Source organism: Anser anser, assembly GCF_964211835.1.
Source record: "Anser anser genome assembly, chromosome: 4".
Classification (NCBI taxonomy): domain Eukaryota; kingdom Metazoa; phylum Chordata; class Aves; order Anseriformes; family Anatidae; genus Anser; species Anser anser.
The window spans coordinates 69,823,889-69,840,980 of NC_139724.1; the positions used below are offsets into that span (position 1 = coordinate 69,823,889).

The 17,092-nt window shown below is 49.4% G+C and overlaps 1 protein-coding gene across 3 annotated transcripts in view; it reads left to right on the top strand.

The window, feature by feature from the left end:
- The window catches only part of MXD4 (MAX dimerization protein 4), a 40,404-nt gene that overhangs the window by 4,876 nt on the left and 18,436 nt on the right, over nucleotides 1–17,092 (top strand). For all 3 annotated transcript variants that reach the window (XM_083833934.1, XM_083833935.1, XM_083833936.1), the window contains exon 3: nucleotides 4,273–4,302. In XM_083833934.1, coding sequence (XP_083690060.1) covers nucleotides 4,273–4,302 — 30 coding nt within the window. The remainder of the gene's footprint in view (nucleotides 1–4,272; nucleotides 4,303–17,092) is intronic.

The following is a 17,092-nucleotide window of genomic DNA, read 5'->3' on the forward strand; positions in this document are numbered from 1 at the left end:
TTTTCTTTTCATTATCTTTTTTTTTATTACTATTTTATGGAAGGGTCAGACTAAAACACCGTGAAGCAGGCTGTGGAGATGACTCCTCTGCTTTTTTTTGCCTGGCTTTCTGAATTGGATGGATCCCCCTGGGTCTGCTTCCCTCAAACCCCCAGCAGAGGGGCAGCAATCGATAGCACCGTGTTTGTTTTTTTTTAAAACGATGCATTTTAGTCCTGATACGCTAAATCTCACCGACTGCTCTGTCACCACCAAGGAGCCTGGAACGCCGAGGAGTTGCAGCCTTCAAGTAATCGAGGGGGGGGGGGGGGGAGAAAAATCGTCGATGTTTGGGAAGTGCCTCTGAGCTCGCTGCTGCGAGCATGTGGCAGCGCCAGCTTGCATCAGGAGCCAGAGCTGTGCACGAGGGAGCGTGCCGCGTGTGCTATGAGGAGAATGCAGAAGCCATTTCTGGCGGATTCATTCCGTACCGGCAGGCTGTGAGTGGTGTGCCCAGATGAAACCAAGTGGAAAAACACCCCGGGAGCAGCTCGCAGAGGCGGGACGCCTGCGTGCCCGCGCTTTGGTCTTACGCTCGTCCTGGCCCCACGTGCTGCAGGGCCTGGTATTTCCGTGTGTGCCCCGTGGCAGATGATGGGTGAGGACAAGGAATTCCCTGGAAGTGGGTCAGGATCCTTACAGGGAAAAGCCACGTGGAGGTGACATCCAGGGCAGCGGCAAGAAGGCGAGGTTTACGAGCTGTGCGCTCACACCGCAGCACATCAGGAGTTGGAATCGGATACAGAAGCTTAACGTGCAGCATCCCGTACGACTTCTTGCTCTGTCCTCGCTCCCTTGGCCTGGACAAGGTGTGAAATGGAGGCCGTTCAGTTCTTACACCGCCCGTTGCTCTGGCAGCCCTGCGAGCGCTGCGCGACCTGAGGTGGGGTTGTGTCCTCCAACGCCGCCGGGTTGCGTGACTTTGTGTTGCCCTCTGCACGTGGCCTGTGCAGCGCCTGCCCAGCCCTGCCTCTACCTGAAAGCCCTGGTGCGTGCAGGATGTTCGCCTGTGTTTTCAGCACGCCGATGTCTAGCCGGCTCTGCTCACCGTCGTGCTGCAGAAGGCGTTGGGAGTTGCGAGCGTGTCGGTGACCCGCAGCCTGGAGCTGGCTCCCTGGCTGGAGCCGGCCTGGGTTTCTCTGAGGAGGAGCAGGGTCTCTCAGCAGCTCAGCGGTAGGAGGTCGCTTGGCTTTTGGAGGGCTCTTCTCTGTGTTCGTCTCATCCTTGTGACGGCACCTGCACAAAGGGCTGAGCTCCGTCCAGGCGCAGGTTTGGGAGGAAGGCTGCAGAGGGGAACGGGGCTCTGATCCCAGGCTGGGGAAGTGCTCCTGGAAACGTTGCGGCATCTTGCAAAAGCAAAACAGGAATTCACTTAGTTTCCCCCCGCCTTCTTCCAAGCCTTCGTTTGACAGTTCATTCGCCAAGAGAACACAACTGCTGCTTCGTAGGTGGTTAACTGCTCGAACGGGTGCTGGGGTGCCTCGGGTCAGCAGTGCCATCGCTGCAAGTCAGCAGCGCGGTGCAGAGCAGTGGCACTCCCAATTTCTTGCTGAATCCTTTTTGTTGATAATTTTTTTTAAATTTTGTTCCCTTTTTTAGCTGAACCCTTTCACTGACACCTCTCATGTACTGGTGCTACCCCAGCTCCCCAGGATCTTGCGTGGAGAACCCGATGTAAAGGACTTAACCTGAACACCAAAAGTCTTCCTGCTCTTGCAGCCACTTTTGAAGAGCTCTGCAGACCATTCCTCCGAAAACTGCAGTCACAGACCTGTTTCTTCTGTGTGGATGTCTGTTTATATGTCGCCTTAGTCTTGGCCCACTCCCTATTGCTGAAATAATAAGGCTCCACTTGGAAATTGAGGTAGCGCGTGCAGACCAGTTCTCACTTTCTTTTCCCTCACTTCAGATAGCACTAAAAGGAGATGGATATTCTTGTGATATGCAGAAGAAGGAGAAAGTAAATAGTATTTAGATGTTCATCTTTTCCCCAGGCCCCCTCCCAAAGCAACCAAACACGCTGTTGTGCTTTCTAATGGATTGTCAGAGCCGACCTGTCAGGTTGTAGGGCATTTAGCCTGCTCTGTAGCTGGAGCAGCTGTCAGGTAAATGTCAGCGCGCTCGGTTTTGGTTCCCGGGCTGGGCCCAAGAGCCAGCACGTTAATCAGGCGGTTTGTTAATCAGCCGGCGTGTTAATCAGCTGGTGCTCAGCCTCCCGGTGCTACATGCAGCGTGCAGCTGGTGCCTGCGCTTGCACACCGCTTCGTAGCCCCTCGTTTGTGCCTGGCACAAGGAGGGAGTGCAGCTGTGGCCCCACAGCTGGCCGGGGTGCATCTGGCTTCAGTTTTGGTCCGTGCTTCTCCTGCTGGTGTCACCAAAGTCAGGTGTGAACCAGGGGGATCAGGCTTGGCTACGGCGAGCTCGTGTATAATCCTCAAAAAGTGAGGGAGGTCCCTCCGTGAAGATCATTTTAGGCCTACCTATGTTTTATCTCTCTCTCGGAGTCCCCTGTGAACATCATCTGTGTGACATTGTGTTTGGGGACAGCGGTTCCAGACTGATCCTGTGTTTTCTGTGTTTGTTGTTTTTGCTGGTTTGGCGTAGCGCTGTTTACTTGTTGTGGAGCAAAAGTTTGATCTATTTCGGTGGATGGAGGAGTGGAAAATAAAAACAGCACCCCCTTATGTGGTCGCATGGCAAAGACAGTAAGCTGCAATAAACTCAGTTCACCCTCACCTGTCGACGTAGCACAGAGCATCTTTAAACCGCTTTCGGTCTGGCTGAGTTGCTCAGGACCGCTTGCCTGGCATTGGAGGAACAGATGTATTACCTGGCTGTGGCTCACCTGATGCAGCAGGTTAAAAAAATAATTCCTAGGCTACCCAGAAAACGATACCAGGTAATGGTTGACCTAGTTGATGTCTTAGCAACAACGCCGGGATGCTTTCCAGCAAAAGCAGATTAGCATCAGTGCTGAACCTTGGGCGTGTTTGAGTTCTGTTTCACCTGCAGAGGGGCCGTCCGCTTAATGCACGGTGAGATGAGGCGTTGTGCCGGCGTGCACTGAATCGCCGGTGGGTTTGGTCAATAGTTGCTCCTTTGCGTGAGCTCTCCTTTCCTTGTTCCTCTCGTTCGTAGTGCATCGAGGTTTGCTGCGGCACCCGCGTGCGTGCAGGGGGAGGCAGAGCATCCTGCGGCTGAGCAGCTCGTGCGTTTCCACGGGGGGGATCTCACACCCCGAGGTGTCCCCGCTCGCCCTGCGGGTGAGAACGGACCCAGTGCCTGCACCCCGGGCCTCGGCACAGCCACCTCGGGCAGCACGTAACGCCCAGGGCAGGCACAGGGTTGTGGCACGACGTAGGAGAGCTGCCTTGCCGTGGTTGCTGCTGCCCTGATGTGTCTTTTGATCCTTATGTACTGGAAGCGGAGTTAACTGGACAGAAGTAACGGGCTGGGGAGTTGCTGGTTTTGAAGTGGTGACAATGACTTGATTTTTGGGAGTGTTTTCAGTCCGCGCTGTGTAAATAAATGAAATTGGTATTTCCAGCTGAATCGATCGGGGGAATCAAAAGTCCTCCAAGAAGTTAGGGCTGCCTTCGAATGGCAAAAGAACCAGGGGCATCAGCTGGGAGGAAGAACAAATCTTGAATCCTAGTAGCCTGGAGGAGAATTGTGTACTGATGTGGTCAGTTCAGGGACTGTGATTTTTCTTCTGTTTGTAGGCTCGGAAGAATTCAGAGGATTCCTCTGTCTTGTCATAAACGTCAACAGCAATGGTGGTGGTTCGCTGCTGCTTTTTCCCTCTGCTTCTCCTTGGGCTTGGAAGCCAGCTTTCTGGGGGCTTTTTCCTCTTACCCGTTGCCATTTAGATCTTCTAACGCTTTCTGCCCCCTCATAATTTTTCTTTGCAGATAAAGATCTTGTGGGCTGTTTTTATTACTAACCTGATCATTTTTTCACGTCCAACTCAGTCTCTGAATCTATTGAAAACTTTATATATGCAAATTCATTATAATTCCCCACAAACCCACGGTTTACTCATGGAAATGAAGTTGGTACCTTGAAGTATCTAAGGGATGTAAAAGTGAGCCAATTTCACAGCAAAGCTGTTTCATAATACCTATAAGTATAGATTTTAGCTCTCCTGCAACATACGCAGGCGTTGGCTTTTTAATATTCTGAAATCTTGGTATTTATCCTGTTCTCTAATATCTCTTTTCTTTTTTTTAATAGGTCATCACACAACGAACTAGAAAAACATAGGTAAGTCTTGAGAATAAAGCAAATTAGAAGATGTTATGGCTGACATGAGAGTGACTGTGCTTAATTAAGAGTATTTGACAATTATTCATTCTGCACCAAATCATTTAAGTGCTGTTTTTTTGTCAACTTAAATCTAATAGGTATAACGTTGCTTTGTTTTTTTTTGTTAACTATGTTATTTTTTAAATGCCCCCGATAATTAGTTTTTGACTGATTAATGCTGTAAGTGGTTAACTGTACTGCTCCTAACAAGGAATCCGATTGCAGCACCTGTTTCCTAGAGGTGTGTTGTGATGGAGGCAGATGATTTTCAGGGAACAGCGTGCCACAAGGGATTGTTTATTGTACTTTAGGCATACTTTGAAAACAGTTAGTTTTAGCCTTGCGATTTGTATTGCGTGTTGATACCTACAGACACTTTTCCCCTTGGTCTGCTTCCTTGCTGGTGCAGGGAGGGAGCTGCATGTGGGCTGGAAAGCCGCAGCCCTGGCGCGGGGTGCTCGGCGCTGTGCGGATGTTTTAGTCCCTGAGATGTGAATTTTAGAGGATCCGTGTTTGCACACTTTTAGAGACTGCTTAAATGTCTGCTGTGTCTTGCCAGGGTTTGTTTGCAGGTGGGGTTTAGCTGTAGGAAGCCTCCCGGGGTGCACTGCCCTGAGGATGCAGCGTGCTGAAGGCGCCCACCCTTGTGCTGGCACTCCATCGAGGCAGCAGGGCAAGCTGTCTTTTGGGTAGTTTTTGTCCTTTTTCACTAGCTCGTGGCTTTTGGGGTTTCACGGATCCAAAGAAGGCAGGGCTGTGTGTGAACAGGGATGACTTCAAGCTATCCGCCTGCTTCTGAGTGTGCAGACAGTGGTTGTTGGTTGTTTTTGGTGGCACAACAAGACTGAACTCACCAGGGCTTTTTTTTTTTAAAGTCTGTTTTGTGGCCACAGTTACGTAGCAGCTCGGCCAGCACTTCCCTTGCATGCCAACATGCTTTCCTGTAGTTTAATTGTAATATGAGTAAACTGTAGCCCTGCCTAATAGCCACGTGGTCAGCTGGAGATGAGAGGAACTGCTCGCAGATGCAGGCCTGGGCTGCAGAAGGCAGTGCCGTGGCTACGGCAGGGAAATCAGCTGACAGATCCCTCCAGAAAACAACTCCGTGCAAAATTCTGCCATTCCCTAACAGTTTCTTTTAATTTCTTTAAATCTTTTGCCCCAGCTGTGTTTCTTTATCGCTGTCTTTATTTTTTTCCACCCTCTTTCCAGATATTCTGTTTCTTCCTTTCCCTCTGCTCTGTCATTCCTCTCATCGTCCAACCTGCGTATTCCTTCTTTTTGCTCCCAGTCATTTTTATAGCCTGAACATGGAGCTGCCTCTCCTTTCCTCTGCTCTGCCTTGGCACGTTTAAGCAGCGCAGCACGTCAGGGGCAGAAGTGGGATCTATTCATTGTCCAATTTCTGTTCTCGCTTTCAGTTCTGTGTTGTACCTGCGTAGTAGCGTGCTGTGTAGTATTTGCCGTGCTAGATTCTTTTCTGTCATCTCAAGGTCAAAATAGGTAAACAGCAAGGTGTGTCTCGGGACTGTACACCTAGAACTTGTAACTGCTGCTGCTTGCAGTACCTCCTGAAGTCACACTGTCCCTTGAAGCCAGATTTTATTATTCCTGGTGATTGGTGTGAACTTGCAAAATAGTGCAGGTGCCTTGGATGTACCAAACAAAAAAAAAGACGTTCACCAAAGCAGATGAAGTGTGCACGGTTCTGGTTACCCAATGTATTGGTCTGAAGGACTCCTGTAAATTTTTTCCTCTACCAGCCCCCTCCTCCAGCCCCGTGGCTTTACGAGCTGATAATGCCGATCATACTGTTCTTCGCTCCGCTTTACCAAAACTGCCTTAAACCCCATCAAGCATCTTGTAAAGTTTAATGATTCACAGCCGTCGCCGGTCCCTGCAGCAGCTGGTCCTTGCAGCGGCGGCCCCGTCCCCCGACGCAGCCCTGCCCTGCCAGCTGTGCAGCACTGCCTGTTGATTTTGGAGGTGGATCCTTCCCAGCCCCAGCGCCTTTGAGTCAGCGCAGCCGCGACGCTTCTGGCCGAGGTGTGCCTGGTTATCTCCCAGGAGCTCGACGGGGAGGAGGCGAGGAGATGGCTGCTCACGTCCTCCTCCTGGCCCCGGCCCTCACGTGGGCTGCGAGCCGGAGGGCAGGGAAATGGTTTTTATTTCACGGGGCCCTTGTTTCCTGGATGAGGGTAGCCAGAGCTGGCGCTAACCGGAGAGCCTCGTAGGCATCTGTGGGTACACGGTGCCGCTCCACGTTCTGCGTTTGTGTTGCTCATGGGAGGTTTTGTCTCTGACTTTGACGTCAGCAGTTGCTTTCTCTGTGAGTGCAGGTGGTGCTGTTTGGCACCACTACTTCGATTTGCATCTTCTACTGCTGGGCTAGTCGTCTGTACGCTCTTGCGGGGATGCTCAGAGGAAGACAAATGGAAACAGACAAAATTCCAGCAAAAACTCTCGTTAAGTGGTAGACTTCAGACTAAAACTACAGTCAAGTGTTTGTTAGCAGTTTGCATGTAAAATTCCTTTCCCTCTGATTTTACTCTCAACAGGATACAGAACTTGGATGTGGTCTGTTAGAGTGACACTCTCTAAGGACTTGTCCATGTGATGGCAGTCCTGTTGTGGTTTGTTGTGATTAAGGTTTGCATCTCAGAGCTGTGAAACAGAAACCCACCCCGAGTAAAAAGTAGGGAGGAAAGAAATCTGTCCTAAAGAAAGGTGATGTTCTAGAAGATTTTTAAATAATTGAAGGGATGTCAATCAGAACAGCACTCAGATTTAACCAGTTTCTGATGATACAACAGATAATACACATGTATTTTTATTGTTTCTAGCCAGAGCACTGTATCAGTAAGCTTTCAGTGAGCAATGTAAATAGCAAGTGCATCGGTAATCATGACTTTCTGCACGGATATTTCTCAGTCAATCTAACCTGACAGCTATACCGAGGAATTCAGCTTTCCCAGTGTAAAAACAAGAACCCCTGGGGGGCCGGAGCATCTTAAAAAGACACGGCGTAATCCCGTTTCTTTGCATTAATTGAAACTAAGCAGTGAAAAAGCAAGGTATGGCCCTCTCAAGATTGCACTGAGATCACCGCGGCATGAAGGCAGTGAGTCATTCGCCCTCTGCTCTTCGTGTTGGACTTGTCCCTGCAGCTCGTGCAGGACTGCAGGAGGAAGTGGCGCTTCCCTGCGTCCTTGCTTGTCCGAAGCAGGGGGAGCCCTGAACAGGAGCACTGGGGCTGACACTTCGGGCATCTCCGGCAGAGCGATTCCACTCCTTTTGCCTGGCTGTGAGGAGCTCTGCGTGGTCAAGATCTTGTCCTTCTGATGGCAAAGCCTTTGAAAACAGCTCACGAAACCGGATGGTTTTAAAGCACAGCTTTTCAGAGTTAGTGAGGAAATTAATAAAAAGCGTCTGCTGTAGTGTTCCTCGAAATGGGCAGGCCACGTGTTGCTGTCCCCAAGCTGGCAACTTGTTTGGCTGGGTGAATGCGGAGAGGCTTGATCTGGATGGACAGTTATCTCCTGCCTCTGCCAAGCCGATTTTATTATAAACTCTGAGTTTTATTTAGTTTTTAATCAAGAAGGGGGGAAAGGGGTGGATCAGCAGTGGTAGAAATCATCCTGTGTGCATTCCTGAAGACAGTAAATCCCTGGGAGATACTGGGAATGTAACGAAGAGGGTGCTGGTTCATGTCGCTGGGCAAATGGACACAGCGGTGCCCAGCACTGCAGCATCTTCGTGGCAAGCACCTTCTAGTAGAAGAAAACAATCCTTTCTGAAATGGGTAATATAGCCCAATATATAGAGTTTTCTATATACAGCCCAATATATACCGTTTTATGGTGCTGATCGGGGGAGAGTGAAAGTGTGTTCCCATGCGTGCAGAAGGTAACGTGCTCCTGAGTTCTGTGTAGTGCTTCGGGCAGTCCTTAGACCCAAAATCTTGCCAGGCAAATGTTGTTATATTGCACCGTCATGTGTATGAAGCAGGTACCTGTATATAAATAGAGGGTTTGCTTAAATATCTGTATTTTGATGGAAGAATTATGATGTGCAGCATTAGCTGATAAATAAGAGTAGGTGCCTCTGAAGTTAAATTCTAATAGATCATCGGTTCTCATGAAAGAAGCGCGGATGAGCTTGCCGGGAGCACGATCACATTCACGATTACGTTACATTAATTTCCCTCATTAGGATTATTTTGAGTTTGGAGAGTGCATAGAGAGTGGACTCGAAATTCTGTCTGTGGTTCTTCATGTTACTAAATGGCAGGGTTAATAAAAAGGGTGCAATCGCCGGTTGCTGATAAACTTGGAGGTTTTGATACAGAACTGAAAGGTCACAGAAATAACAGCATAGCGAAACAATACTTAGTGTTTATTTTTATTACAAGCTGCCTTTTCCAAATTGCAGATTGCCATTGCAGCTGGTACCGTTGTGCAGCGTAAAGATACAACTGCATCGATCCATCCTGTTGTAGGGTTACGGTGCGGCTGCTGGCTCAGGAAATCCCCTGAGTGCCCGCTGGAGGCTGGGGACGCGAGGCTGCTTCCCCAGAAGGATCACCCGCTACGTGTCCTGCTGCTGGGCTGCCATCGTGAGCTTAATCCAGCCCGGCTGCTGGTGGGCCTGCTGCCTCCTGACGTGGCAGGGAAGGGAGAAGTTTGCTTTTTCAGCCGGTTCCCTGTCCTGATCCGGCTGCCTGTCGCAGGCACGCCCTGATGCCAGCTCAGGGAGGGTGGGATCGCTTCTGTGAGCGACGGGATTAATTTGCAGTACGGAACAGCACACTTCACTCCTTTGTCAGTTTAATGCTTCTCCTTAACATCCAGTTTTGGCTGCTGCTGCCCAGAGATTGCTGAACTGGATGGGTCTTGCTGACCTGGTACAGAAATCATTGTTGTAATGGGTCTGTAACCTCTGCTGCCATCGCTACGTGCAGATTATACACAAACCATCCCGATACGTGGCTGCCACGTTAGTTTGGGCAACCACCTGGTCTTAGTAGCAGAACTTAACCTCCATGCTGTTAACTTCCCACCAAGCAAAAGACTTTCTGTGCCATCTGGTTGGTGTAAAGAGGTTTTCAGATGAATTGCAATAAAGCTACCTTTGCAGGTAGTGTCTTAAGAGGCTGAATTGCCTTTGGGAGCAGGCAGGAGCCATGGTTCAGGTACCTGCTCCCCTCCAGGCTGCTTCTGCCTCCTTGGAGGATCCCACCTGCAGCAGTCAGGTGAATGAATGGTGTTGCCACAGCCGGCTCAAACCCTTTTTGCCCGAACTTTAACCTCAGGCTTCCAACTGAGGAGCAAAGCATGTGGTGGGGTTTGTGTCTTAAGCTGCTGTAAGCAGGTGTTTTTTTTGCTGGAGCTTGTTTAGCGAAGTCTTCAAAGAACCGGACCCACAGAACTGAAAAACTGAATCCTGTGGTTTTGTTGAGTTGTCCCATGTTTGGGTCTGATGAATCCATGGAATTAAAGGAATCAGAAGGTTTAGAGCTTCGCACTGAGGTGCTGCTCTTCCCTCACCTTCTCCCCCGTCCCTCGGTATTCAGCAGATGTCAGGACCTGTGACTCGCCCTGCGCGACGTGCTGCAATAGCTATTGTAAATGCCTGTGCACTGAAGTATTGTCTTTTTGGGGCCCGCAGCAACGTGACATTGGTTACGCACTCCCGACAAAAGAGCTTTCCCACGTAGACTGCTCTTCTGGAAGGGAGGAGTGCACTGAGCTGATGAAGCCTGGAAATCAGGCTGCTAAGGAAGTTGTATTCCAGGTGTGAGACATACACACGTCCTCGTGCTTTGGGCAAAGCTTTTATTCAGCAATGAAAAACGGACTAAAGTACTCTCTTGACCAAATTGTCCTGTCCTTTTTCCTGCTGAAGTAGGCTCTGCGCTACAGGGCCAGTGTATGGGCTCGGGCTCCAAAATGCCACGTGCTTCCTGGCCAGACGAGCAGCGAGCAGAAGGCAGATGGGTGAGAAACCAAGTGCGCGCGTTTTTTCCACTTGCGTTTGTTCATCCCTCTCTCTCCAAACATGAGCCCCTTGTGTGTCTGCCTCTCATGGGCTGTGTGAGGGGTGGTTTACGTTCTCAGCATCTGCTAATTGACAGGACCAGTTCTTATCCACCATGGTATAGAGGCGGCTCTCGTACAAATCGGAGAGCGATGGGCCAGGCTTCCAGGTGCTTCAGGACTGCACAGACAACAGCTAGGTGCTTGCACCCTGCAAAGAGGGGGAGAGAAGCTGCTGGTGACTGCTCTGTTACCTGGAGGAGATTTGCTGAATTAGATACGGAAAAAAAGGTTTTTCCTTTTAAGCTTGCTTAGCTACAGCTGAGCAAGGAAACTGCAACTTGATTTATTTATTTATTTGCTTAAGGTATTTAGGCAGCTAATGGGCTTTAAGAAGCTGGCCTCTGGAGCTAGTCCTGCGTAACACGATGGGAATCCTCGACTGAATCCCAACCAGCTGTGTCTGTGGGAGCCCACAGGCGAACGCTGGGAGCACAGAAGCGGTGCCTACCACGGTGTGCAGAGGTCACAATGCACCTGCAAGCCAGCAGCGTGGCTCGGCTGTTTAAGGCGAGATGAGCTCTGTGCTCAGGACTCACCAGACTTCCAGGAGAGAGGGTTATTTTCTCCCAGGCACGTTCTGAGCACAAAATTTCTGGTGACCCAGCGTCTCTGGTCAGGACAGATACTGAGGGAGCAACCTAGACTGCGGGAGGTGATGGTATTCTGTTTCTTGTTCCATCTCCTCCATGATGTATCAGCATCTGTAGCTCTATTTTAAATCCTTCCCATGGGATGATTACGCTGTTCGAGCACTGGATATAACGTGGCCTGGTCCCAAATTCAGAGGGTGCTTTCTGAATGGAACAGTACGTGCTTTCCTCTTACACCTTGTGCCGCCTTCCCTTCTCGCTCTCTGCCAGCGTAACAGTCCGTGGCTTGGATTTACTGCCTGGAATTCCTTCACAGGTCTATTAATTCCCGCTCTATTTTTTCCTCATTGCACGTGGTGGGGTGGCGTAAGGCAGGCTGTTGGCCCAATTCTGCGCTCAGCTCAGGGGGTTCAGCAGGAGCTGTGTGTGCCTGCATCCGAGCCTGGCCAGACCCCATAGCACTTTTGGATGGCTACAGAGCGTGCAGTTATGGTTGTGGAAGCTCTAAGCGTGAACATTTAGCTGGTGGATCGTTAAGCATAAAAAAGCATAATGCTCTTCCTTCACAGCAGTTGAATTTGGACCTGTTTTTGAAAAACAAACAACCAAAACCACCAAAAGCCCCACGCACGTGATCCAGACTTTTCCTTGTCCTAAAAAGTGCAGTTCACAAGAGCGGGTAAGATTTTCCTTTTTTCGTCTCTTAAGGCCCTTCCTATTTTTGGAAGGAGAGGTTGTTTTGGGATTTCGTGGAGTGCTGTGTTCCGAGATAGGAGCCGTGTATGCCGAGCTGTGTGCGCGTCCCGTGAGGGTAGAGCGGAGTGGCAGGGCTTGCCAAAGGTTGCGAGTGGCTAGTACGTGTCTTTTTATTCCTCGTTTATGTTACACAATTTCTTTTTCTACACAAATTAGCATAACTAATTACGTAGTGTGAGGAGATTGACACAGCTGATACAGGAGAGGTGTGGGTTTGGACGTACATGAGGTCATCTGTTGCAATGTTCCTAACTTTAATAACTCTTGTCATGGGCTACGTGCCCTACATTAAGAAAACCTGGATTAGGTTTTAACTTAATGGTAAGAATGCAAAAGATTCAGGAGACAGAGGCTGCCTCTGAATGTACTAAAATGTCTCTAAAAGCCTGGAGAAGTATTTGTGAGTCCTGTCCTCCCAATAGGCATCCTGGGATTAATGCCTAACAAATCTATCCGCCTTTGTTTCGTGGCTGTTTCCATTTAGGTAACTAAATGAAGATACAAGCTGCTAAATAAGGGCCTGCCTGGCATGTAGTCGCTGTCAGAACTCAGCAGTTGCTATTAAAGTCGGGAGGACTGTCAGCGTTTGCAAATATCGGTGGCACAGGCACTGTCATATGTACCAGGTTAGCTAGCGTTTACAAAACATGAAGGTAGCAAACCCTGTCATTCCCCTAAGAAAGCTGACTTAATCCCGATAGGTGAGTGCTGTCGCGTTGCCTGCTGAAATAAACACAGCGTGGGTGGAGCAAATAATTTCTCATAGGGAAATTTGGGAGCTGGTTGTGTATGTTTGGCTAGAAGCAGTTATTGGGTTTGGGCGCTCACAGGTATTCGAAATAGACTGTCAGGTGTCTCGGTTCCCATTGCCTGGATTTACATACTCCCATGGCAAGTGGGTCCAAACTTCAGGTTTTTCCTTTTATTGCCAGATAATTTCAGAACGCTGCGTTGAAGAAATCCAGGCTGAATTTTGTGGGGAAGGAAGGAGGAGGAAAGGGGAAGAGTTGTGGAAAGCTGTGCCATACCTTACCGTCTCAAAATGGATTGCTTTCATATTCTGCTCAACTGTCCCCTGTCTGGCACAGAGACAATCAGCTCTGTGCTGCTCAATGGAAAAGGAAATAGAACGGAAATTATATTATAAACAAGGCACTATCTGTGCTGTGGCAAGCTAAAGCTAAACTCTGAGGCAGGGCTGTCAGATAGCTGCAACCCTCCACTGTCCCATGACACCATTCTGGGCCCCTGTTTTGGGGAAAAACACCATGTAAGTGTTGCTGAGCTTCTAGTTTGTTGTAGTCTTGGAACAGACCATGTTTAATTACAGCCGGTGTATTTAATTCTTCCCCTAAATTTGTTTATATATGCATCTACGTTCTGTCTTTTCTATCCACCTCTAATTACAAGGTGTCAGTGACAGAGTTTGAGGCGTACAGCGAGATGTTTGGGGATGTTTGTTATTATTTACTTCAGGGTGACTTCTTTTCTTCTTTTCCTTTGGTGTTTCCACTTGGGGCCTGAGCCTGTCTTGGGCTGGTCGGAACAGGCACCCTGCTGTCTCCGGCAGGGACAAGAAGGCACCCCAGGTTCCTTGCTGGAGGACATCTCGGAGATCTACAGCAGTAAAGACAGCAGTACCCACCGGCTCCTTCCCCTAAAAGCAAATTAACTTTGCTCCTTCATGCGCAAGCATCCGCCATTTGCTACTCTAAGATGGCTGTGAAGCTTTGGTAGAGGCAGGTGCTGAGGAAGTATCAGCACAAGCAAAAACAGAAGTAAGAAACACACTGAACACCCATTTCTGACGCTTAATTCACTTAATTTCCGAGTCAGACTTAACGCTTCCTACCTCTGAGAAGGAGAAAGTGATTGTCTGGGTGCCTAAATGGAGATACGGTTGCCTTAACTCTAAATAGGTTTTAAAAGCGCCCTCTGAATTGTTGTAGTTTCTTGTGGTGTCTCATGCCTTTGATGCCAGGCGGGGCTCCTGTGGCGTTTGTCAGGCTAGAGATGGCCCTTAGGGTCACACCGGTCACTGGGTTTTTCCTTTTCATATGGATATATGGGTATAACAGGCAGTAAAATGGCAACCACAGGTACCCAGTGTTCCTGATGTTGTGGCATCACACTCTCCGTTTGACTTCAGGCAGGCAGAGGCCATCCAGTCGCAGCTGTCTGCCATCCAAAGACCTCGCGCTCAGCGTGCGAAGGCAATGCATGTTTTTGATTTAGCTAAAATAATTCAGCCTGACTTGCCTCTCCTTTAATTTGGCATCATACAGTGGTGTAAAAAAAAAAATATAAATTCCTGAACACATTTGACATATGTATAAAATAACTAGGTCTTTAGGGAGGTTTAAAATGAGGCAGACGGAGCCTTCTAGGCCTTGTACTGTGCTCCTCTTGCTTAGCGCTGTGCTAAAGCTCAACTTTTCTAGGCTTCTCTAAGCACTGTCGTCCCCCCACCCCCGCTTTTTTTTTTGAAGATCCTTCCTGTTGGCAACTGTCCTGAGACACGATGTTCTTGCTTAGCATTTTGATGTGGGGAAACAGTCTGATAATTAAAGCCGGTTTGAAGCCATGGGCTGATTTGTAAGCAGTGACTTGCGCTGGGGTGTTGTCGGCTGGTGACCGCGTAGCTTGTGCGGTGCCACGCTGCACCTTGCGCCTTCGTCCTGGTGGGTGAGGGATGTAAGTGCTCCCAGAGCTGCTGGTGGGGGTATCTGTCCTCTTAAACCACCTTTTGGCGAGCTGTTGATTTGTGGAAAATGGCAGTTATCCCGTTCCCCTCCGCTTGTGCAAACCCCTGGTGATAACAGAGTTTTTCCTTATTTCAGTAAGCTCAGTTCTCTTCAACCTGTGCTCTGCAGTCCTCAAGAAATTCCTGACAAGAGCTCTGGGGAAGGTAGCAAAGGAAAGCACGCCTGTTGTAGGACTGCAAACCTGTGGCAGGAGGCTTGGATTTGCCGTGCAGGACGGAATATTGTGTTCCACTGCTCGCAAAGACCAGGGCAGCATTGCCCCCGTGTGCAGGATGGAGAGTCATGATCCACTTTTGGGGTTTCAGAGGGACTGTGTGTAAGTACGTGTGTGTCTTGTGTAACTTCAAGTGGGAATTAAAACCGCTTGATACCAGAGTGGTCTGATCTTGCAGTGACACTTTGCTTATCTAATTTGGTCTATCGCTGTGCTGAGGTAACAGACAAACTTCAGAGCTGAAGTCTCCCTGTAGTGTAGCGTAAGAAACTTGAGTGCCAGTAAGACAGATGGATTTGAGAGGTCTAATTTAGGAGGACTACTAAGTTGCAATGTGTGCATTATAATGTGTGAAACAAACAAGTATAAGGCTGGCTGAAAAAAACTATTTAATAAATTTAATGAAAACAAGGCAGATTTTTTTTTTGTAGACTGTATTTTCAAGTATGTACAAACGTATTGCCATCACTCGTGTGCTTCCCCACAAGGCACTGTTGTTCATCTGCCTGTATTACGCAGATGTGGCAGATGTGATGCAAAGCCCGTTGCACTACGCGATACCTCTTGCTACTGCTCACAAGCATCTGAGAGGTAAATGTTAAAAGATAATCAGCAGATACCAGGGCTAAAACCAGAAGACATTAGAAACAGAAATTCCTTTTTTGTAGGTGGAAGAATTATTCACACTTGTTTGACGTTGACTTTGAAGGTTTAAAATACAGCAAACTGTTCTCTGTGGGTGAGCACAACCTTAAAGGCTACAGTACTAGGTTAGAATCTTTTTTTTTTTAAACTGAGGAAAATCCATACAAGGGTGAAAACTTAACTGCAGATGATTTCAGCAGTTACCGTAATGTTTGGTTCCTGTTGCCTCAGATTCTTGCAAGGTCAGAGATTTCATTGCCTCTGGTCAGAGGATGGGGGAATCCTTTACGTGTAGCTTTGAGGTGGTAACCATCCCGGGAAGGCAAATGGCATCCAGCTGCCATTGTTTGCTTGGGATGCTTTTGGGAATCCCCGTATATCCCTTGTAAATTCCTATTGACGTTTTCCGAGAAGCACATCTCGAATTTCTGCATGTTTCTGTTACATATCTTGGAGACCTGAGACAATGAAGGGCTGTTAAACCTTCCGTGGCTGCTGTTCAAAACCGAGCAGCTTACGACAGTGGGCTGAAGCCTGGGGGAACTGGTGAAAGCCAAGCCTGACTGCAGGGAGGAGGAGCACTGGAAAAACACGGGAGGAGATGAGAGTGGTCAGATGTCAGTCCTGAGGCTGTGGTTCCCCAGCAGCTAAAGCTGGTACCAGTCAGAGTTGCTGGTGTCCCTTGCTCGCACCGTGCTGCCTTGCACGTGGCGTACTCCCCTGCCAGCCCACCGTCAAGAAAACAAGCCGGTGGGAAACCCAGCGCTGCGTTTTGGTTTTGTCCTCTTGTGGGGTCAGTCTGCAGGCAGTTTGGGCACAGGGGCGTGCGTGAGGTGGGATGGCGCTGGCAGGGGGACACACCAATGTCACGCCTCACACGCCTCCATGACAGCTCCCGCACGCGTCACTGCGGCAGGAGGAGTGCTTGAGTGGGAGAAGATTGAGGAGTTTGATGGTAACAGGCACTAGATGTACTGCAGGGCTTTTTATTTCTTCTGCTGGCCAAAGTACAGTGTGGCTCCGGGACGTTTCATGCTCTGCTGCTGCTGTGAGAGACACTCCTGAAGGGACGGCTGAGTCCAGGGACACCCAGGGCCTTGCAAGGGGCAAGCTTGGCTGCTGAGGTGAGCATCGGTCCTGGTGCTTCAGGTCCCGTTTCTGGCACCCGCTGGTGGACAAAAAGCAGCGGACGGGCCGCAGAGAAGGGGCCATGCTGGGGCCTGGTGAGGCAGAGGAGAGCTTTGGGGTGGGAGATGCCAGCCACCAGCTGCTGAGGCTCAGGTTGGGCCTCACACCAGTGCTGCCCAGGTTGCTGCTTTAAACGGTTGTTCCAGCCCAAGGTGAACCCCAGGAGCTCCTGTTGTTTTTCCAACCTTGCTCCTGTCTTATTGGGGTACTCTGGCCTCCACAGCACAACCTCCAGTGCAAGAGCATTGAAAGCTGCTTGTAGGTTTCCTGAGAGATGAAGAAATACCGATGTCACCCAGTGCTCCTACTGCTGTACCCAGCAGGGAGCTTCTGGAGGGACAGAGAAAGGAGAAAGAGAAGAGGACAACATGGGCACCAAGATTTCCTTCTCTCTGTCAGCAGTCAGGAACCTCCCAGTATAAACCAGTATCCACCTGTCCCCAGCTAGCTTTCTGCAGGCTGCTTAGCAGGCCAAATATTTATACCTTTGCG